This window comes from Euleptes europaea, chromosome 15 (genome assembly GCF_029931775.1).
Source record: "Euleptes europaea isolate rEulEur1 chromosome 15, rEulEur1.hap1, whole genome shotgun sequence".
Lineage (NCBI taxonomy): Eukaryota > Metazoa > Chordata > Lepidosauria > Squamata > Sphaerodactylidae > Euleptes > Euleptes europaea.
The window spans coordinates 51,664,857-51,688,876 of NC_079326.1; the positions used below are offsets into that span (position 1 = coordinate 51,664,857).

At 44.2% G+C, this 24,020-nt stretch overlaps 1 protein-coding gene across 1 annotated transcript in view; it reads right to left on the reverse strand.

Annotated features, from left to right (window-relative positions):
• Positions 1–21,007, reverse strand: part of LOC130487788 (aldehyde oxidase 3-like) — a 49,803-nt gene extending 28,796 nt beyond the window's left edge. The window contains exons 1-17 of the mRNA XM_056861304.1: positions 20,954–21,007; positions 19,594–19,651; positions 18,523–18,619; positions 17,413–17,521; positions 16,782–16,908; positions 15,984–16,045; positions 14,668–14,775; positions 12,681–12,761; positions 11,034–11,178; positions 10,270–10,362; positions 9,937–10,088; positions 8,951–9,044; positions 8,012–8,121; positions 6,356–6,540; positions 2,992–3,154; positions 2,243–2,335; positions 996–1,165 (exon numbers count right to left, since the gene is read on the reverse strand). Of these exons, the coding sequence (XP_056717282.1) occupies positions 996–1,165; positions 2,243–2,335; positions 2,992–3,154; positions 6,356–6,540; positions 8,012–8,121; positions 8,951–9,044; positions 9,937–10,088; positions 10,270–10,362; positions 11,034–11,178; positions 12,681–12,761; positions 14,668–14,775; positions 15,984–16,045; positions 16,782–16,908; positions 17,413–17,521; positions 18,523–18,619; positions 19,594–19,651; positions 20,954–21,007 (1,901 nt within the window). The remainder of the gene's footprint in view (positions 1–995; positions 1,166–2,242; positions 2,336–2,991; positions 3,155–6,355; positions 6,541–8,011; positions 8,122–8,950; positions 9,045–9,936; positions 10,089–10,269; positions 10,363–11,033; positions 11,179–12,680; positions 12,762–14,667; positions 14,776–15,983; positions 16,046–16,781; positions 16,909–17,412; positions 17,522–18,522; positions 18,620–19,593; positions 19,652–20,953) is intronic.
• Between the last annotated feature and the right edge of the window lie 3,013 nt (positions 21,008–24,020).

Consider the following 24,020-nt stretch of genomic DNA (forward strand, 5'->3'; position numbering starts at 1 on the left):
ACCGAAAACTGGAAATTCAGAGAACCTGCTAAGCCTACTGTCGTAATTCTAAACCTGTCATTACAACGCTGTATCGATATATCAATATTTTACTGCCCCCTTTTTTAAAAAGTCCAAAATAAAACCGCTCATCTTCAGGATGGAGGGGAGGATAGGGATTGGTTTGATGATGATGACGACACCTCAATCATCAAAGAGTGGGCTGGAGGTAGGTGGGAGTGGGCGGGTCAAAGAAAACTGACAAAAACATTATGCCTGAGGAAAAGGGCTTCCAGAAAAAGATCACGGTAAAAGTGGTCTCAAAGGAACCAAAAATAACCTGAGGGGTAGGGTTGCCAGGTCCCTCTTCACTACCGGCGGGAGGTTTTTTGGGCAGAGCCTGAGAAGGTTGGGGTTTGGGGAGGAAAAGGACTTCAATGCCATAGAGTCCAACTGTCAAAGCGGCCATTTTCTCCAGGTGAACTGATCTCTATCAGCTGGAGTTCAGTTATAAGAGCAGGAGATCTCCAGCTAGTACCTGGAGGTTAGCAATCCTACTGGGGGTGGGGAACCAAAGGAAAAACTAATGGCACAAAAATGCATGTGGAAATCAGGGGATAAACCCAAGTAGTTTGGAGCCAGAACCAATGGGAAAAAACCATGCGTAAAAGCCCAGTATCTAAGTTTAAAAATCCTGGATCTTCTGACCAAATGCTTGTAATAAAAGAAAATACCAAAATGTCTTCTGAATGAAGTACAGAGAGGCAGGAGATAAGTACGAGCTGAGTAAGGAAGACCTGAGGGGGATGGATGCAGGGTCCATCCTCATCCAACCACCCCATATTGTTATGTGTTTATATGATAAAAATGTGTACTGAATCTAGACCTGCTCTAATTTGCAACCACCCAGTTCTTGTTCTAGCCCACCCCTGAATCAAGCAAATGTAGATAAAATATGAAAGGTGATTCTATTTGGTCACAGTTTTCTCCCTCAAACTCTTAATTTCGTCACTTACAGAATATTCGCGTGGGCTCGAGTGCTGGTGACCACAGCCATGTAGAGCTGCCCATCTATTGGGCCGATGTCATCGGTGTAGCCGGCCTCACCAGTGGCATGCTTAATCCCAGACTCATGCATGATGGGACGCCCCACTGGGTCATGAGGAGGCTGCTGAGGGTCAACATCCTGTCACAGAGTAAGGAGCCACTTACTATCTAGGTAGTTCATACTGGGTAGTATTATTTGGAGATATCTACTAAATGTGGTGTTGGAGGAGAGTTTTACGGATATAATGGACCATCAAAAAGACAAATCAGTGGGTTCTAGAGCAAATCAAACCTGAACTCTCCCTAGAAGCTATCGTACTTTGGTCACATTATGAGAATACAAGTGTCATTGGAAAAGACAATAATGGTAGGAAAAGTTGAAGGCAGCAGGAAAAAAGGAAGACCCAACTTGAGATGGATTGACTCTATAAAGGAAGCCATGGCCATAAGTATGCAAGACTTGAGCAAGGCTGTTGATGATAGGACATTTTGGAGGACATTAATTCATAGGGTTGCTATAGGTTGGAAGTGACTTGATAACACTTAACACCCACACACTAAATTCACTTGGCCTCAACAGGAAGTTGAATTTCAGCTTCTACTGGTTGAATATTGAGCCCGGATGTCCCTGTATGTAAGACATCCACCTTTAAAAAGTTCTGCACCCAATTATTGTTGGATATAGCTTGTATGCCTATATAAGACAATCCTGATGGCATATCTATTGTTGGGGGGACTAGACTTTCATTTGAGTATATACTGTAGTATGACTGGTACCATACTAGCTCCTCTAGGAGAACCAGTCAAGGTGATTACTATGTAAACAAATGGCACCGAAGACCCCCAGAAAACAAAAAAGAAACACAATGTTCATACAGATTCAGTGAAGAAAAAGTACAACTAGTAAAAGAACAGATCACGATGGATAGCCTTGTTAGTCTGTGTTTAGCAGTAGACAAGAGCGAGAGTCCAGTAGAGCCTTAAAGACTAACAACATTTCTGGTACAGTATGAGCTTTCTTGAGTCAGGTCACTTCTTCAAGAAGTGAGCTCTGACTCAAGAAAGCTCATACCCTACCAGAAGTTTTGTTAGTCTTTAAAGTGCTACTGGACTCTTGCTCTTTTCTACTAGTAAAGGAACAAAAGGATAAAGTTCCTTCACTGATTGTGTACAGTCTTAGCTGGGGGTAAATTGCTATGAAAACGACTCCACTGACCTGGTATTCTTGCATGCCCCGCGGGGGATAGTCAAGGAACTCGCCTAAGGCACTCATGTATTCCTTTGGCAAGTCAGAATACTGGGATGGGTACTGTAGGAATGAAGACAATGTACAAATACACTTAAGATGTCATAACAATATTTTCAAAACTGGCTTTTATGAAAAAAATATGTTTCAAAAGCAAGCTATCTGTTTGCTTTCCATTACCATCAATGACCATTATCAGAAAGTCCTGGGCCAGAACATCAGATCCTGTGTGACTTGGGCCAGAACATCAGCCTGTCTTGCCTTTTTGTTTATGAAGAGTTGGTTTTTATATGCCGACTTTCTCTACCACTTAAGGAAGAATCAAACCGGCTTACAATCACCTTCTCTTCCCCTCCCCACAACAGACACCCTGTGAGGTAGGTGGGGCTGAGAGAGCTGTGACTAGCCGAAGGTCATCCAGCTGGCTTCATGTGGAGGAGTGGAGAAACCAACCCGGTTCACCAGATTAGCCTCTGCCGCTCATGTGGAGGAGTGGGGAATCAAACCCGGTTGTCCAGGTCAGAGTCCACCGCTCCAAACCACCGCTCTTGACTACTACGCCACCCAAGCCCACCAGGTGGCACAAATTGTTAGAAGTTATCCATAGGGTGCTTATCATGACATGCGACTTATAGGGACTGAGTGAGCGCACAGTGAAATCTGTAAAATATACTATGGACTCTACAATTGCACAGACATGCCAGGCGATTCCTGCTTACCATGTACTTCAAACCTTGTAGCACTTCCAAATAAAATCTGAAAAAGAAGCTAACAAGCAGAGTTCGTCTGTATTCCACTTTTCCACCCAGTGCTGAAGGAGAGATTTGAATTTCTTCAAGAATGAGCCTGCAAGCTTCATCCAGCATCTGCTTATTCCAGTTTCTGAGGGAGATATATGTAAATACACATGCTAATTTACTAAATTGTAGATGTATAGACTACCTGTATAGACTAGAACATAACATAAGAACATAAGAAAGGCCATGCTGGATCAGACCAAAGGTCCATCAAGTCCAGTAGTCTGTTCACACAGGGGCCAACCAGGTGCCTCTAGGAAGCCCCCAAACAAGACGGCTGCAGCAGCACCATCCTGCCTGCGTTCCACAGCACCTAATGCAATAGGCATGCTCCTCTGATGCTGGAGAGAATAGGTATGCAACATGACTAGTATCCATTTTTACTAGTAGCCATGAATACCCCTCTCCTCCATGCACATGTCCACTCCCCTCTTCAAGCCTTCCAAATTGGCAGCCATCACCACATCTTGGGGCAGAGAGTTCCACAGTTTAACTCTGCGTCGTGTGAAGAAATACTTCCTTTTATCTGTTTTGAATCTCCCACCCTCCAGCTTCAGCAGATGATCCTGCGTTCTAGTATTATGGCCAATCTCTGATGATCACATGGAGTCTACTCTAGACTAATTATTTATAGACTAGGGCTGAGTTACACACAGGATCTCCCAGCATTTTGATCTTTAGCTTAATGAAGTTGCAGGGGTCTCACAACTGATCAGAGCAGTGGTGCGGGGAGTGCGGGGGGGGGGAACCCTCTTTAACAGGGCCATGGCTCTGAACAAATGCATGGTGCCCTATGACTGTGTAGGACAGCCAATTCAGGCACTGTTGTGGGTTTGGTGCTGGGGGAACCCACAGCAGTGCCTGAATTGGCTGCCCTAACCTGAAAGCAGAAACCTCCTGACTTCAAGGCCAAATAACAAGTTGTGCAGGAAATCTATGCCTGGATCTCTGACAGGTTCTGAGGGAGATGTGGCTGGTTTTAAAGGTTCCCCCCCTCCACCTGTCACAGTACCTATAAACTTTCACACAGGGATGGCGTCAGAGAAATATATTTCCCCCTGAACCATACCTAGACGTACCATTGGATGTGCCATTTCTCACCCACCCACTAAAACTGTGTCTCCTGCACCAGGTAGAAGAGCAGTTTATAGGTATTGTGGCAGGTGCGGGGGAAAAAAACACCCTTTAAAACCAGCCATGCTCTTGTTGTAGTGACTATTGAAATTTCAGACAAATGACCCCTGTGAGAAACTGGGTTTTTAATTATTTATAGCCCGCCTTTCTCCCTAATGAGGACCGAGAGTGGGTTACATCATTCTCCTCCCCTCCATTTTTTCCTCACAACAACCCTGTGAGATAGGTTAGGCTGAGAGAGTGTGACTGGCCCAACGTTACCCGCCAAGCTCCCGTGGCAGAGTGGGTATTCAAAAAACGTGTTAAGGATCCAGTAATGGAACAGTAGATGTGGAAGCTTAAACGATGTAGATGTAAATATACTTTGTCAGGTAAATCTTGCAATTGTGTGCATTATGCATTCAGATTTTAGTGGAATAACCAGCGTGGCATAGTGGTTAAGAGCAGCGGACTCTAATCTGGAGATCCAGGTTTGAGTCCCCACTCCTCCACATGAAGCCTGCTGGGTGACCTTGGGCTAGTCACAATTCTCTCCAAACTCTCTCAGCCCCACCTACCTCACAAGGTGTCTGTTGTGGGGAGGGGAAGGGAAGGCGATTGTAAGCTGGTTTGATTTTCCTTAAAGGCAGAGAAAATGGGCATATAAAAACCAACTCTCCATACTTCACACTATTATTTCCCCTCAAATTGATTAGCAGTAGATCGTGTTAGAGGGAGCTATGAACAGTGTCCTTCCCTACTGGTTATTTTAATGCCATTTGAATGTATTTGGCATTTATTGTATTCTGTTACATGGTTACTACACACCTGCTTTGTCAGGAGAAAAAAAGCCTTGTAAATATTTTAAATATATTAATTAAACAGCCCCATCTGTTCTCCGGCGGCCCTAGGCCTTAATAATAGATCGAGTAAAATGGCTAGGTATCTAGATAACCTAGAGATACCTTCTCAACGCCGCACTTTTCTATTAGCTAGGGTTAACGCATTCCCATCTAGGATGCTCTTAGGCCGATACCTTCAGATCCCTAGACATGAACGCCTATGCACATGCGATTTAAATGTGTTGGATACAATTGACCACATCCTTTTAGATTGCCCCTTCTATGTGACTCTGCGGGAGAAACAGCTATTTACTTTGCTCCAGTACAAGAGATACAGGAGTAATGAAGTGAAATGCAAATTTCTTTTGAGTGATCATGATCCTAAAATTACGGCTACTGTGGCTGAATTTCTTACAGGACAGGAGTTCTTAAAGAACAAGAAAAGTTTTATTAACCCGACTTGTAACTTCTATGTATTGCCCTTTGGAGGTATATTGTTGTTATTTTTTATCTCTGTCTTTTGGTATGCCAATAAAGGTTAATGAAATGAAATGAAAATATTAATTAAACAGAGGCGCATGAACTTTTATTTAGGAACAGGAATAAAGGCTAATAGTTGGTCCTGAGAAAGCAGAATTGTATTCAAGAAAAGGTTGTCATGAGTACAGTCAGCAGATGGGTTTTTCTCCCATGCCTCCATATCGGACTGAGATGGAATGAGCTCCAACTAGGACAATTTTAGTTTTCTCCATGTGGAAGGATACCAGATGGTGTGGGAAATGAATGAGACGTAACAGAACATTAGTTGTATTAGCCAAGAATTACATGTTCTTTCTCCCCATCCTTCACTGCTGCTAGGTGACAGCAGCTGGGAAGTAGAAGAAGTAGTAGTAGTAGAAGAAGTAGTAGTAGAAGAAGAAGAGTTGGTTTTTATATGCCGACTTTCTCTACCACTTAAGGGAGACTCAAACCGGCTTACAATCACCTTCCCTTCCCCTCCCCACAACAGACACCCTGTGAGGTAGGTGAGGCTGAGAGAGCTCTAAGAGAGCTGTGACTTGCCCAAAGTCACCCAGCTGGCTTCGTGTGCGGGAGTGCAGAAACAAATCCAGTTCACCAGATTAGCCACCTCCGCTCATGTGGAGGAGCAGGGAATCAAACCCAGTTCTCCAGATCAGACTCCACCTCCAGATCAGACTGAGCATTAGTAACATTTGGATCGAAAAGACAAACTATACATATGGAAAAATCCACCTCGCACATTAGAAGTGACCATCTTCCCCATCAGAAAGAAGGGCTGTTCTGACAGGATTCCCCCAGGACCATCGTACCTTCCTCGAAGCTTCCGCGAGGTGACCGGGGCGCTCACTATGGTACAGCCAATGCCTCCATATAAAATAGTCAGGTCCTCAATGACATCAGTGCCCGGATGGAACCGGACTTGCATTGCACAATTGGTCACAGACAACGCATTCTTCCTCCGCTCAGCCTGTCGGAAGGCGGACACAAATTCATCCTGGCAAGACAAGGAGAGATCTGGTCATTTTACCCTCCACACTGACCCCTGCTTTCATTCAGCTAGCTTTATAAGGGCCTTTTCACACATGAGGAAATGCTTACCTAGAAGGCGCTTTCAAGTAGTAAGATAGTAAGTAACTCAAATGAAAATATATATTAATTGATATATGCAGCCATTGCCCCCTCACTGGGTATACACTACTTTTCATGCACAGGGAAAGAAGCAGTGTATGCAGAGGGACATACACAAATGCGACACAATAGACATATTTGGATTGTTTATTCTTTCCTCCACGGAAAGGCCTTCCATATATAGGGTTGCTAAACTCCAGGTCGTGGCTGGAGATCTCCCACTATTACAACTGATCTCCAGGCGGCAGAGATCAGTTCACCTGGAGAAAATGGCCATTTTGGAAGGTGAACTCTATGGCATTATACCCCACTGAAGTCTCTTCCCTCCTCAAACCCTGCCCTCCTCAGGCTCCAGCCCCAAATCTTCAGGTATTTCCCAACCAGGAGCTGGCAACCCTATCCATGTAGGAATTTATTTTCTTTTCAGGCACCTTTTAATCCACCTAATCCTCAAAGTGGCGTTTAATTATCCCAACCTACTGGGGTATGGGGGGGTGACTGTGATACTGAAGAAATTTGGGTTGCCAGCTTCCACCAGTGGGGGATGGGGAATAAGGTTGCCAGATCCAAGTTGGGAAACTCCTGGAGATTTGGGGATGGAGCCTGGGGAGGACACGGACCTCAGTGGGACACAATGCCATAGAGTCCACCCTCCAAAGCTGAAAGTATCTTGTGGTTAGAGGCGGAGGAACAAAAACTACACAAAAAAACCCACACTTACTCTCTTTGAAAATGGAATAAAAACAGAGACTACTATGACCTCTTCTGGTGAAAGGACCTCTAGAGTCCACCCTCCAAAGCATCCATTTTCTCCAGGAGAATGGATCTGTTTAGTCTGGAGATGAGCTGTAATTCCAGGGGATCCCCAGGGCCCACCTGGAGGCTGGTATCCCTAGAAGAAATCCTTGTGGCCAATACCAAATCAGGACCCAGTAGCCAAGACCTCATGTGAAAGCAGCTTGAAAGCCCCTGAGGCGGAACCCCTCTATACTGCCGATGTCGCCCAATGAAAGTTTCATAATCTCCCGCCCCGTCTTGCCAAAAGACATCAAGAAACAACTGAATGATGACAGAGTAGAAGGATACTCTGTTCACATTCACCCTTCCAAAAGTGATTTTTTACTATTCAAAACAGACCACAGGGCTATCAGCCCACGAAGTTGCATGCAACACGTAGTTTTGCCTTTCAGGAAGTAGACTGTGGTGGGTATGTTTGTTCCTGATGGAGGTCACCGTTAGAGCATTTCACTATAAACACAAATACAGCAAATGCTGTTAAAACTGCTGAAGGTGGATGAACATTATCAAACAGGCATAATCAGGGCTCAGGCACCCACTTCCTTGGAGAATGGAATCAGAACCGAGACTAGGACTTCTTTGGGCGAAAGGTCCGCCTCTGGCATTCGGGCGAGAAATTCACCATTCAGGGGAATCTGTCGTGTTCCATCTATTAGAGAAAAGTATAGCCTTTATTGAATGTGCTCTTTGCAGATATAAATCTTACACAGCCCATCAGGCTTATTCAAAGAATGCATTATGAACAGAAATATCTGATGTCATCAATGAGTCAAACCAACTGTTGAGGTTAGTCAACTTGCACACTTACTCCCTTCTAGCAATGCAATCCCTAAGCATAAACAGAAGAATGTGTGGTTAGGAATCCTTTGCTAGAAGTGTGTAACTTTGCAAGGTTGCTAACCTAGATCAGTTGGTTGAAAGTAATGGACTTAGAAGCGCATAACTGCATAGGATAGCACTGCATGTAAACTCCATTTCCCACTGGAGTTATGGTTGCGCGCTCAGAGCTTTACAGGTTCAAATCAGCATGTTTTTTTAAGAATGGGAACTCTTTTGCCTTTGATAATACTACAGAATTTATCTTACTGTTTATCCCTTCCATTTTTCTGTTTGGGCAAAGTTATACACCACAGGCTACATGCAATGTAACATCATCCAATAGTCCCCCCTCCCCACAAAAATAGAGAGGATATCAGTTTTGTGTGTTTTCCTTCTCTCCTCTTCCCATTTGGTGATATTTTGGGGTAGAACTCCCCCCACCCCCGAGCATCTGCCTATGCACAGTCACCATTCTTGATTTGAGGGGGGATTATCCTCATTTTTTGTGAAGACTTCCCCCCCCTGTAGCCCTAGATGGCGCGGCTGCATTGATCTGCACCGGTGGCCACACATGGCTATTAGATTTACAGATACTTTTTACTTTTGGCCCACTAAAATTATTATTGTTATTATTATTAGCAGGCTGTAAGGCCCTTTACCTGTTGATGCCAGATTAAGAATAGCTTTCCCAGCTGCTAGGACAGGGTTCAGATCCCAGGTCGACCCTCTACTTACAATGTGTCCTCCTAAGGACTGAAAAACAATGACGTTATTACTACCCTTAGTAAAAAAAACGATTGCCTCTCTCACACACTTAGCCATACAGATTTAAAATGCAACCTTTATTTACAGATTGCTGAATTTAAATTTGTGCATATATCTTCAATCTGTGTGATGACAATGGACGTTTGTCCACTTAAACATGATATGAAGGTGCATTCAGTAAAATGTCAACCCCACGCCAATGTAGCTTCATCTTTTGCAAGGATATCCCTTATTCTCTCCCCTCACATACACACTTCTATGCCTAGATGTTTTGTGCCACCCTTCCTGACCCCATAGCACTCTGTTTCAAATGGGGGAGTCCAAGGTTTGAAGACAGTGCTGGGAGGGAAGATTTCATACATGTGCTTTGTATAGGATTGCCAACCTCCAGGTCCTTTCTGGGTATCTCCCGCTATTACAACTGATCTCCAGCCGACAGAGATCAGTTCATCTGGAGAGAATGGCCCCTTTGGCAATTGGACTCTATGGCATTGAAGTCCTTCCCCTCTCCAAACCCTGCCTTCCTCAGGCTCTGCCCCCAAAACCTTCCACCAGTGGCAAAGAGGGACCTGGCACTAGGGTTGCTAATTGCCAGGTAGTAGCAGGAGATCTCCTGCTAATTCAACTGATCTCCAGACGATAGAGATCAGATCACCTGGAGAAAAAGGGCCGCTTTAGCAATTGAACTCTAGGCACTGAAGTCTCTCCCCTCCCCAAACCCCACCCTCCTCAGGCTCCGCCCCCAAAATCTCCTGCCGGTCGTGAAGAGGGACCTGGCAACCCTACCTGGCACCCCTATCACTGATGCTGGCCAGAAAGCAAGGCCAAGGGACGTGAGGTAATCTATACATCACAAAAGGTAACTGTCAGGAAGACTTACAGCCAAATTCCTGATCTGTTCTCCTGCAAGGGTCCGTAGCTGCTTCAACAGAGTACAGTAAATCTTCGTCTTCTCCGCTGGGAGTTCTGGGATCACATTTAGCAGGATGTCCCTCAGCTCGGCCAAGTGGGTTGCTGCACCTATCACTAGCCCTGGAACCAAGTAATATTCAGCAGGCATTACATTTTTAATGTAAATTATACACCATGCATATTTTATTCATTTATCAAAACCATTTATAAGCCTTTCTCCCAGGTAACTGGGATCCGCAATGGGTAAACCCCAATCCCAGATATTTGCCCCAGTGGCTTCTTAGGTACACTGGAGAGTTACCATTGTCTGCCATGGAGACAAGATGCAGATCTGGAACCCTAGCAGGATAAAGGACAACTGGGTGACAGACACCCAGCATTTTCACATCAAGTCCTAAAGGGAACAAAAACCAGATGATAGAAAAATTAGAATGGTATCAAACAAAATGGTAACAGTGTCTTCAAATGTGGACTTCCTGAACAGCTGAAAGGAAGGTAATGGGGTGTGTGGTTTCAGCTGAGAAGTGGTGCAGTCCATTTGACTGAATTAGGACTCTACCACCTCATTCTGCTGCATATGTAGGCTTAGCTTTAGCATTCACACAACTGAAGTTCACTTGAAATATTTTGTATGATCAATGGAGAGCTCAATCAGGCTTCTGCTTCCCATGACATAACTGATTCAGGACAAATGGGTTCAGATACTTCCTTGCTACTCATCTGGAAACTTCTCACCGACAATTTGCTTTGATTAGAAACAGTGGTAGAGCATCCACTTGTGTTAGATCCCAGGTTCAATCCCTGGCATCTCCAGTTAAAAGGAATGGGTAGTAGCTGATGTGAAAGACCTCTGCCTGAGACCCTGGAGACCCACTGCCAGTTTGAATAGGCAATATGGACCTTAATGGACATCTGACCTGATTCAATAGAAGGCAACTTCACGAATTAATTTAATTAATTTGGCTCAGCCTTCCTTGTGCTGAACTGAAATCCTAGTAATGTGTACATCACACTATGCACACACTCTGCTGACCCTGTGAAAAGAGGGCTTCATTATTTACCTACCTACACTTGTGTTCCCTACAACAAGGGGGGCATTTGGGTACTTGGCTTTCAGGCCCAGAAGTTCCTGTAGTGCAATGGGAGAAATCCAGGTAGTCCTTTTCCCGTTGAAAACCAGAGTTCTTTCTTTGTTCTCATCAGCCATTCTCTGTGAGGAAATAACGCTGATGTTAAAGCAGAAACAAGCATTCTTTGATAGCAACGGATCAGGGATGGAAAAGAATGTGAGCCCAGACAACATGGTCATGGAGTTTCTGTCTTCCAACACTTAGGGTGGAGCTTTAAAGATGGTGGGAAAGCAAGACCACAAGGTGGAATCACAGAAGGGGGGAATTAGCTGGTGGAGGTGCTTAACCCTTTCTCTGCCAAATGATCCGCCCTTTTGAATGTCCTCCCACCGGACAATATTTGTGCTTTGCTTCCTCAGCCCAATGATTCTCTCCTGGATATCCTACCATCAACTGCCTTTGAGTTAACTGGCAGTTTTGCTTAAGGAGACAATGGTTGCTGACGTAAATTGTAATTCCACCTACAATCTCAAATACAGCAAATTTGCTTGGCAGTGCCTCTGACAACATGGTTATGGTCTAAGGAAATGGACTATTTAGAGGACAATCAAATACCAGATTCAGTTAAGGCTGCACTGATGACTACACACGGAATAAATTTAAAAATCAATTGACACCCATTTTTCCCCATTAATGGTGTATTTTTAATAAACTATTTGGACTAAGCTATCAGGTAATTTGGCAAACTTGATAGAGACTGGTTTAAGCCATTTTAGTGACTTCTTAAAAGAAGGCGAAATAATTGGCTTTTCTGCATTTTCATTTCCCTCACTTGTAACTTTTTGTTTCTTGGGGGTGGGGTCAGTTCCACACATTTTTCTCCCTCTAGTAGTCGATTCAATATCACATAGGTTTATGTCTTGTGGGTTTGAACTGCAGGTTTTTATGCCAGACATAAATCTGTGTGGTATCGACTACTAGAAGGAGCAAAACACATGCAGAACATGGACCCCCCACCCCGAAGAAACAGGAACGTACAAGCGAGAAAAATGAGAACATATCTCTGGAACAGGTCAGACAAAAATGGAACACAAACCTTGGGCGAGATTTCAAACTGCAAATTAAAAACTGTATTCAAACTGCACGTCTGCAAGCTAATGTAATCTACACGCTTCAGTTAATGTCAACATAAGAAAAAATGGTCTGAAAATGCTCTATAGATGGTATTTCGCTTTAGGTAGGATCAGTAGGATGAATAAAAGTATCAATGACCTATTCTTATAAGGGAAAGTGTCCACCATTCATATATGGTGGAGCTGTCCAAATGTGAACTACTATTGGGGAAATCTCCCTAAATTATTAAGTGAGATGGTGAAGAGAAAAGTGGTAGGTAGCCCACTAATTAGAATCATATAGTTAAAGTGAGCTAGACTTGAGAATATTTTGTATGACCTTGTTGTAATGTTTATTAGACAACATAACTCCCCCCTTTTTTCTCATTCAAATTTGGTAATTAAAAACCCTTTTTAAACTCTGCAAAGCAGTATAATACATATTGCCACATGCTTTTATTTCTCTTTTAAAAACCACTACTTATTAACAATTATTCTCAGCAAGCACCAGTAAAAGGATTATTTCCTACCACAAGTTCAGGTGGAAATATGTAGTCCTGGGTTGGATCCTGGGGCTGGAATTCTTCTGGCTGGCAGAGACCTGAACACATCTTATGGAAAAGAAATTGAAGCCCAACATTGGCATATAGGGACAATGGAAAAGCAGGGTTTATATCTCAAAAGTGCCACCTCTACACGCCATTGAGCCAGACAGATCTGAGTGCTTAGGTGTACACATGGGTTTCTTGCAAGCAAGAAAGGTTGCCAATCTGCTGTAACATTCCTGAAGATTTGGGGGTGGAGCCTAAGGAGGGGAGGGTTTGAGGAGGGGAGGGGCCTCAGTGCAGTATAATGCCATTTTCTCCAAAGGTGCCATTTTCTCCAGGGGAAATGCTCTCTGGAGCCTGGAGATCCATTGTAATTCCAGGAATCTCCACGCCTCAGCTCAAGGTTGGCTACTCCAAATGGGGGTAATAAAAATTATCACAGCAGTAACGGGCAAGATATGAAAAAGATGTGGACATTTACAGGCAAATTAATTTACTGTTGGATAAACGTTTGCAATCAATTTCACTGTTCAGGTTGAACTCATCTTGACTGCATGGTCCTGCACTCAGCAGCAGGGAAAATCTGCTCTTTCTCTGCATTGTGCTGCACCCTGGGCAAGTTACAGCAGAAGTATAGTCATTTCTGACATGTGCCTGGCCATGTGGCTCATGTGGAGGAGGGACATTAATTGAATACTGGCATCAGAAGACACCTCAGGGCTGTGACTAACCTAAGTCTTGTTTTGAGTCATCCCCTTGGTGTAGCCGTAGGCAAAGGAACTGTCATGGAATGACTGATTGGATCGACTGGGACTACTCCTTGTTGGCTTCCTCTAAGATGCTCAGCTGTTAGTTCAGGAAGATTATAGCCAACAGTATATTCTCTTGCTCCTTCTTGAGGACACTTCCATCTGGGAAGTTCCACCAGTGTCAGACCATCTGAATCAGTGGGTATGATGGACATAAGTCACAGGGATCACATTGAGGATCCCTGTGCTAATAGCTCTAGTTAGGGTTGCCAATCTCCAGGTAATTCAGTACAGAGATACTAGTACAAAGTAGACAAAATATTATAGTGTTTAAACATGTAATGAAACAAAGTGCAATGATACATACAGGAAACACATGCAACTATATATACAAATGTACAATTCTTTTTCTGATGCAGTCTTTATGCAATGAGATTTCCTTGTGTAGTTGTAGGAAAATTCATTAAAAAGTCCATAAGGTACTTCGATAAATATTCAAGTCTTCATAGGATAGCAGTAGATGGGGGACGGCCGTTTCAAGAATATTTCTTCAGCCCCAATTTAATTCAATTTTACAAACTGTATCATGTATCATATATTCAGTTAGCTGGTTCCCGTAGGATACTCCCAAGTGTAATGGCTAAGCTCGTATCCCCTCGTTTCCTGTATGTATCATTGCACTTTGTTTCATTACATGTTTAAACACTATAATATTTTGCCTACTTTGTACTAGTATCTCTGTGCTGAATTTCTAACCTTATGGTATTATTGGTTCTTGTAGGTTATCCGGGCTGTGTAACCGTGGTCTTGGTATTTATTTATTTAATATTTATAGTATTAGCACAGGAGTGCTTCTATTTTGTGGTTTAATCGCCAGGTAATAGCTGGAGATCTCCTGCTATTACAACTGATCTCCAGTCGATAGAGATCAGTTCCCCTGGAGAAAATGGCTGCTTTGGCAATTGGACACTATGGCATTGAAGTCCTTCCCCTCCCCAAACCCTGCCCTCCTTAGGCTCCGCCCCCCAAACCTCCTGCCGGTGGTGAAGAGGGACCTGGCAACCCTAGCTCTAGTCCAAGCAAGATGAGCAAAGGTGAAACAATTCCCACCCCACCCTCCTGCCCAGCACTGAATGTTCTTGTTGAAACTCAGTGGCATTCACAGAAGTCTACGTATGTTCTTTTACTAAAAATATGGAAATGAGGAGGCCATAGCTTACCCGATCTCCTCTTTTAGGCTCCGGAGCTAAATCTTCTTCTCTTTCTTTCCCCTTCCCCTCTTCTTGATCCAAGCAACATTTCCCACTCCCTGCCAGGGGACAGCACTCCTGCAGAGAGCATTAAAAAAATAATACGATGGCTATAACTTACAAGAAATGAACTGGGTGGTTTAAAGCACGCTTGGCTGTTCTTTTCTCTTGCTCTGTTCTCAGATCAGCAGGGCTCTGTCAGCCATGAGGGTTACAGAAGATGTCCTTTCAGTCAAACCTATTCACAAGATGCCATGGCCAGTTATGGAAGTATTCGATGTTCACTTGAAAGTGCCAGTGTATCTATGAGCTTAGAGGACCAAGTTTCAGATAAGTGCAGTAACACACACCCCTTTTTAGTACAGTTTGGCTTTTCGTGCTGCAGAATTTTGTAATTTAGCACAGAATACACACAGCCTTAATAACAATAACAAGAAAAATAATAATTTGTGTGTGCATTAAGCGCTGTCAAGTCACTTCCGACTCATGGCGACCCTATGAATGAAAGTCCTCCAAAATGTCCTATCTTTGACAGCTTTGTTCAGATCTTGCAAATTGAGGGCTGTGGCTTCCTTTATTGAGTCTATCCATCTCTTGTTGGATCTTCCTCTTTTCCTGCTGCCCTCAACTTTTTCTAGCATAACTGTCTTTTCCAGTGACTCTTGTCATCTCATGATGTGACCAAAATACATTAGCCTCAGTTTAGTCATTTTAGCTTCTAGGGTCAGTTCAGGCTTGATTTGATCTAGAACCTACTGATTTGGTTTTTTCAGTGGTCCAGGGTATCCGTCCTCCAACACCACATTTCAAAGGAATCTACTTTCTTCCTATCAGCTTTCTTCAATTTCCAGCTTTCACACCCATACATAGTAATAGGGAATACAATGACATGAATTAATCTAATGTTGGTGGCCAGTGACACATCCTTACACTTATATAATAATAATTTATTTATGGCTATTTGCCAGATAAAACAGAGATAACCTTACAAAAAGTGAATTTTCACACCAAGACTAATCTCAATATAAAATACCAGGTTATACATTATCCAGATTAGATTGGGGGAATACTCTTAAGGCAACGTTCTTTGAGTGTAACCATACAATATTTAGCCACAATATTTAGCAACAGCCTTGCTATTTTTCTCCCACTGTAACATACATGAATAGGCACTTGGTGGCACGTTCTCTGTCCAAATATCATCCGGCTCCCATATTCTCCATTAAAGGACACTTTTGGCTATATCAATGAACTGCTTTATTAGGGTCCCCCCCCCCCAATCTTACCGGAGAGAAAACACTGAAGCTGTCAATTATAGGCCTGTACCCAGTGCAACGGCATAAATTACCTGGAAGAAAGGATCAGACAAAGGAAGAAGAAATACATATTTAAGTTATTTCTAAAAAGGGAGAGGGATAGAGACTTACTTTAAAAAAAATGAAAGCTGGGAATTTAGAGAAACTGTTAAGCCAATTGTTACAGCAATCTAATGATGTATTGATGTTTTAGTGTCTTTAAAAAAAGAAAATGAAAAACTCATCTTTACGGGGGGGGGGAAGTGGGAGTGGTTTGACCAGAACAGTCCAGTCATCAAAAAGTGGGCTGGAGGTGGGAGGGGGTGGGCGGAAGAAAGAAAACCGACAGAAACATTAGACATGAGGAAAAAACCGACTCAAAATTGGCTTCCAGAAAAAGACTGGTGTAAAAGTGGTCTCAAAAGAACTGGAAAAACCAGGAATTGGGGGTGGGGTGGAACTGAAGTGAAAAATGAAGGCATAAAAATGTGTGCGAAAAATGAGGGCATACACCTAAGCAGTAAGGGGTCAGAACTAACTAACAAAAAACAAACCCATGTGGAAAAGTCCTGAGACCACTGTGCGTGCCACAAGCAGCCAGCAGGTACATTGTTGAAAAACTCCTTCAGAAGAAAGAGGTACCAACAGAGTTGACTACAGCAGCCAAATTAATTGGAGGAGATTGCTCACAACTAGGCACTTCCTCACCAGCTCCCCCCCCCCCATTTCTTATATTTCGTTGTCTCTTGGCCAAGTGGTTCTTTAAAACTTTGGAGAAAGCCAGCCTACCATCCAGCGCGGCCAAAATCTGCTCCATGGTGGGTTCCGGGTGGTTCCTCAGCAGAGAATACATCGACATCACCATCCCGGGGGTGCAGAAGCCACACTGGGAGCCGTGGCACTTGGCAAGCCTTTCCTGGAAGGGAAACAAGCTCTGCTTGTGAAACATATTTCAATGGATGGTCCACACAGAAGGGTTATCTTCTGGAAGTGAGCTGAGCCCCAGCAGCACCTTGGTGCCCTCCTCGTTGTGTCCCCTGACCACCCCTGTCCACAGCATGCTCCTTCCCGCCACCTTTTCTTTCCTGGCCCTGCTCCTCCATCTTTAATACAAGTGGAAGAAACACAGAAGAAAGTCTGTTCCCATCTCTTTATCTCCATCTATTTTAAGGTACCGGGGAATGTTCTGAAGGCACACGCTATAGCCATCTTGCAGGTCGGTGCAGGATGGCAGACTCACTGCCTGGGAACTCCATATACACAGTCTCAAGAGCCATGGAAGAAAGGTGGGATGTAAATGAAACAGATATAATTAAATATAGAACTTCACCAGCTAGATTTGTGGGTCAGGGGCCTTCTAGTCTAGGGACCAGACATCACCACAAAACAAGCATTTGTTCCCTAGCCTTTAAGCTCTCACCTGAATGGGATGAAGCTTGGTTTTTGTGTTTCCAACACCTTCCACGGTGGTTACTGCAGCACCATGCAATGAGCATAACGGGAGCAGACAAGAGTTGGCTGGAAAATGTCTTTGGAATGTGAAGGAGAATTCCAATACTGTTCATTCTGATACTGTTAATGACTTTTTGGTAGTGTTTTCTAGGGCCATCTTAAGCTGTTTGGATGCTCTGAGGATCAGTCTTATCCAACTGGAAATATGGCACAAAACCTGCAGCATCAGAATTCAAAAGGCACCAGGCTCCTCTGGAAAACCTCAAGGTGAAAACCCTGTTGTCATACGCCCAACTCTTGGAACAACAAGGGGCTAGGTTAGGGGGCACGTTTGTCCAGTCACCCATGGTATTCCCAGTTGTAACCCTTTCTCCATCCATTATGATGCAGGGGAAAGAGACTGCGATCAGATAAATGTCTGAGAAGGGGCCACAATACTCAGCCTTTGCATACAGAAAAGTTGGTTTTTGTATAAATTAGTAACCCAGTTTGAGCCAGGCTGATGAGGCTTGCCAGCTCTGGGTTGGGAAATACCTAGAGATGTTGGAGGTGGAGCCTGAGGAAGGCAGAGTTTGGGGAGGGGAGGGACCTCAGTGGGGTATAATTCCATAGAGTCCAGCTTCCAAAGCAGCTGCTTTCTCCAGGTGAACTGATCTCTGACACTTGGAGATCAGTTGTAATCCTGGGAGATCTCCAGACACCATCTGAAAGTTGGCAACCCTAGCGCTGGTGTCTGAACAGTAACTTGGCAATCACATAGATCCCTTAACGTCTTCAATTCTAGTAATGCTTCTAACTCCATCTTACCTTCAGATTCTGCCCTTCACCATCCCACATTCCCCTCACCCATAAAGGGGTCAGTGCTGCTGTCTGGCCCAAAGCAAATCAAAGACTGGATGAGAGCCTCCAACTGTGGAACAGGACTTTTCTTGCTCTTCTCTAAATTATCAGCATGCAGAAGAATTACATGTCCCAGGATTTTTTGCAGAAGAGCCCTGTCACTTAAAACAGTGAAAAACAGTACTATCTGTGTGTGAAGAGCTTCCCAGTATCTATCTTTCTCTTTAAGAAAGGATACCGTATCTTCTTGGAGTCGGGGTCGTACGTAGAGACCATGACCGTGCAGGCTCCACAGCCTCCGATTCCACAGCCATACTTGGTTCCCGTGAGACGGACTTTATTTTGCACAACACGGTTAAGGAAAACAAGGGTTTCATACTGGCACTTTTTCACAGCATCCCTGTTTTCTTTTATCGAAGGAAAGAAAACTGGGAAATAAATTAAAAGAAAGCTTTTTACCAAGCTAACAGCTAAGTTTAAGAAGGCATGGTATAAATCTGATCCCCTAGATCAGGGGTGTCGAACTCTATTGTTACGAGAGCCGGATATAACATACATGTCACTTAGTAGAAAAGAGCAAGAGTCCAGTAGCACCTTAAAGACTAACAAAAATATTTTCTGGCAGGGTATGAGCTTTCGTGAGCCACAGCTCACTTCTTCAGAAAGCTCATACCCTGCCAGAAAATATTTTTGTTAGTCTTTAAGGTGCTACTGGACTCTTGCTCTTTTCTACTACTGCAGACAGACTAACACGGCTACCCACTGTGAATTATACATGTCACTTGGTTGGCCCCGGCCATGCCTCGCCAGCCCAGAACGGGAGCGGGGTGTGTGGATGTCTTGGCTGGCTTGCAGGCTGGATAAGAGCACTCAAGGGGCCAAATCCAGCCTGCGGGCCTTATGTTTGACACCCCTGTCCCATATTATTTATGAAGAGAATACTTTAATTATATATTTTAGGTAGATGAATTATTGGTCTCTTGTAGCTTCACCTGAATTAAGTATTTGTAGATCTTGTGTGGTGGTAATGTGGTTGCCAGGCATCCCACCAATTGCAGCTGAGGGGGGAAAACCCCATGTAGTATCTCTGTCAGAGAGTTAGGACTTCTAAGGAGGGGGTCCCTTGCTTTGTTGGTGGCTCTGGCAAAGACTGCAACCAAGGAATTAGCCTTTTCTCAACTTCTCCCAACTATTTTGACTTCTATCTTACTTTCAAAAAGACATGAGGTTGTTTTGGCTCCTAGGTTTCCTCTTTTTGAATCAAGACAAGGACTCTTATGCAACGTAAAAGAAAAATGTCAAAGGATACGCCCCTTTCTCAGGTAATTAAGCAGCAGTTCTTCAGGATCAGCACACCTTTCAATTACCTGCATTAGAAATGAAAGAAGAGGCTGATCATAATACCCCTTGCCAAAGAGGATTACCTGTGCTTTTGATAGAGGGTGAATTAATATCACAGCGCTTGTTTTCTTCAGCTCCCATTTCTCTTTCTCACACAAGTCGTACAGAAAAACGAGAACCATCCCAAATCAGGAAATATAGACTTGAGTAATCTGTTAGCAGAGAACTGTAAATAGAAGTGAATTTGGTTGCTGGTAGCAATAAGAAATTTAGCATCAGAAGAGCAGTAATGTGTATGAGGAAGAAGCATAAGGAGAACACTATCACTTTGAAAGAATATAATAGACACTTGCTTCAAAATATGCGGTATTCCACTTAGGCCAATTGAGTTAGTGTAAAACTGGTATTTAAGCAGCAATTCATCAGGATCAGCACATGTTTCTTTTTCAGAGCATTGTTTTAAAAATCATGAGGCATTTTCAGTGACATTTGATATTGATTTTGGAAGCTAAGCAGGGCTAGCCCTGTGAAGCATTTGGTTGGGAGACCACCAAGGAAGTCCAGGACACTATACAGAGGAATGCAATGGTAAACCACCTTGGGTCATCTGATTGCCTTGAAAAACCCTTTGGGGGTGCCATAAGTTGGCTGTGACTTGATGGCACCACCAAAGAATGTACTTGGCCTGAGGCGTGGGCTGTGAAGAAGAAAAGTTGGTTTTTATATCCTGCTTTTCTCTACCATAAGGAGTCTCAAGGCTTACATTCACTATCCCTTCCCCTCCCCACAACAGACACCTTGTGAGGTAGGTGAGGCTGAGAGAGTGTGACTAGCCCAAGGTCACCCAGCTGGCTTCATGTGCAGGAGTGGGGAAACCAACCCAGTTCACCAGATTAGCCTCCGCTGCTCATGTGGAGGAGTGGGGAATCAAACCTGGTTCTCCAGATCAGAATCCACTGCTCCAAACCACTACTCTTAACCACTATAGCACGCTGGCTCACAAAGTTGGATATTCTGTTCCTATCCATTTTAATCAGACTTGGGCATTCAAACACATGAGGAAGTGTTTGCACATTTTTAGCCTAGGTATATACGATGAACAATTGGATAGTTTTATTTGCCTGGGCATGGTTACAACAATTTGTCAACTAGTGAAAAATAACATGGTAAAACATCCAATGACTACAGAAAAACGTGTTCAAATGTAATCAATTTGAAAGGTCCCTTTTGAGGGATAACCCTTACTATGTATCACTAGCCTTCCTTATGATTTTTCCAATTTTAAAAAAGCAGCACACCAAACCACAAATAAACAAATAAATCTTTACCTTCTTTCCATTCACAAAAAATATGAGCCCATTTGACTGTGGGGGGCAAGCCATTCTGCCAGTCAAAACCACCGCTGGAAAGCTGTCCACGAAGATGTCAAACACCAACAAGGAAGTTGGCTTCACCAGTTGCTTCCAGCACCGGAGTAATTCTTGTGATTTCAAGAACTAAGAAAAAAATGAAACCTATGGGGAGGAGCCAGAGTGCAATGAGCCAAAAAAAACCCCTCTACATTGCAGTAATTCCACTTCAAACATACATGGAATTGATTTGGAAGAACTTGAGCTCGTATTGAAAGTGCTAAAGTTGCTATGGCTAAGATTTTTTAAAAGAAAGGTTTACATGGCAAATCCACAATCTCCTTCCCTGTCTCCCAAGCCTCATTGCCTGCTTGTCCTTCTTCCAACCGTCTTTTCAGGTTTCCTTCTTCCCTGTCCAGTGCCTGGGCAGGAGGCTCTTCACTATCTGCCTCTGACCCATAACCCTTGTGGGACAGACCCCTTCTTCTGCACTCATAAATTATGGTGCTATTGCAGGGGTCGGGAAACTCATTAGTCAAAAGAGCCAAATATCAACAGTACAACGATTGAGATTTCTTTTGAGAGCCAAATTTCTTAAACTTAAACTATATAGGTAGGTACACTGTTTATTAACTTAATAAATTTTAATTAAAGTTTTAAGTCTTAATTAAACTATAGGTACACTGAATAAAACTTTATATCATACTTAATAGTGATCTTATTTATTGATAAAAATTAAATTGTAAGTTCCTGCCATTTCCCTCTCCCCATCCGGAGTCCTCGTCTGGAGGCCTGGTCTACCGCCATAAAAGCCTATTGGTGGACCTGGCCTCCGGCTGAGTCCCGTTGGGAGGCCATGTCTACCCATTGGCTTTCTTGGCAGTAGACCTGGCCTCCGGAGGCCCATAGAAGCCAATTGGTAGACCTGGCCTCTGAAGGGGGACTTTTTTTTCCCCCCTCCTCGGAGTCCAGGTTTACCGCCAAGAAAGCCAGTGGGTAGACTTGGCCTCCCAATGGGACTCAGCCGGAGGCCAGGTCTACCAAAGGAAGCCCACCCTGCCCAACAGCTGATAGGCGGGGGGGGGGCAGGAACCGCCAAGCCGCCAGCCCAGCAATCGCATGGCTAGAGGGGAGGCTTTAGCCTCCCAACCATTGAGGGCAAGGGAAAGGGGGACCCGGCCATTCTCCACGGCGGGGGGTGGGGAGAGACAGCGCGCCCGCTCACCCACTCTCTCTCTCTCTCAGGCGTGCCGGCTCCACAGCCTGGCTGCCGGCGCGAGCGGGCGCAAGAGCAGGGTCTCCGAACCAAGTTCGGAGAGCCGCACTCAACGGGCCAAAGAGCCGCATGCGGCTCTGGAGCCACAGTTTTGAGACCCCTGTGCTATTGGTATCTTTGCCAAATAGGGTTGCCAGGTCCCTCTTCACCACGAGCGGGAGGTTTTTGGGGTGGAGTCTGAGGAGGGCAGGGTTTGGGAGGGGAGGGATTTCAGTGCCATGGAGTCTAATTGCCAAAGCTGCCGTTTTCTCCAGGTGAACTGATCTCTATCGGCTGGAGATCAGTTATAATAGCAGGAGATCTCCAGCTAGTACCTGGAGGTTGGCAACCCTATTGCCAATAGTTCCTCGGTCCCAGGATATGGATGGGGCACATCTCAGACTATTTTCAGACTATTTAACCTGTCTTGTGCTCATGCACAAAGGTAGTTAATGCAAGATGGCATACACAAGAGTAAAAATCCTAAATTCAAATATATGCCAATAGAGTCTAAACTGTGAGGAACCAAGACATAGACCTTGGGGCTGTGGTGGAGAGCTCACTGAAAATGTTGATTCAATGCCCAGGGGTGATTAAAAGGGCAAATTTCATGGTAATGATCATCAGAAGAAGGATTGAGAATGAAATGCCCCACGTATTAATGCCTGTATGCAAGCCCCTGGCATGGCTTCATTTGGAAGACTGTGTACAGATCTAGTTACTTCAGCTCAAAAAGGACACTGAAGAGCTGGAAGAAGTGAAGAAAGGGGCAAGCAGATGTTCCTGGCGTTGAGGTACCTGCCCGGTGTGGAAAAGCTGAACCATCTTTGGGAGGAGCTGTGGCTCAGTGGCAGAGCATCTGCTTGGCATGCAGAAGGTCCCAGGTTCAGTCCTTGGCATCTCCAGTTAAAGGGACTAGGCAAGTAGGTGATGGGAAAGACCTCTGCCTGAGACCTTGGAGAGCCGCTGCCGGTCTGAGTAGACAATACTGACTTGGATGGATGAAGGGCCTGATTCATTATAAGGCAGCGCTCCGTAGCTGAGAAAGAAGGCAATGACTGAGTGACATCACACAGGGCAACAAAATTATGAGCCTAGAGAAAGCAGCCAAAGAGCAACTTTTCTCCCTCTCCTGTCCTACTGTACTAGAATTCTGGCCACCGTACAAAACTGTTCGGCAGTAGAGTCAAGACAAAGTGAAGGAAATACTCCCTCTTACAATGGGTAGCTGGATTTGTGGAACTTCACTGCCATTAAACATGGGGGTGGCTGCTGATTTAGATGAATTTGAAAGGAAGCTGGACAAGGTTATAGAGGATACGTCTATAGCTGGGCTGTTGGCCACAAAAACCAAACAGGACCTCAGGGTTTAGAGGCAGAACATCTCTAACTATCAGATTTTAGGGAGCAGCCAGTAGGAGAGGGCTTCCTTCTCTAGGCCCTGTTTGTGGGTTTTCCTATGGCATTTAAGTTGCCTCTAATGGAAACTTAAGAGTGTTATGGATACTGTGGACTACCAAAAAAACAAATCAGCGGATTATAGATTAAATCAAGCCTGAACTGACCCTTGAAGCTAAAATGACTAAACTGAGGCTGTTGTACTTTGGGCACATTATGAGAAGACAAGAGTCACTGGAAAAGACCGTCATGCTAGGAAAAGTTGAGGGCAGCAGGAAAAGAGGAAGACCCAATAAGAGATGGACTGACTCTATAAAAGAAGCCACGGCCCTCAGTTTGCAAGACCTGAGCAAGGCTGTTAAAGATAGGCAGTTTTGGAGAACATTGATTCAT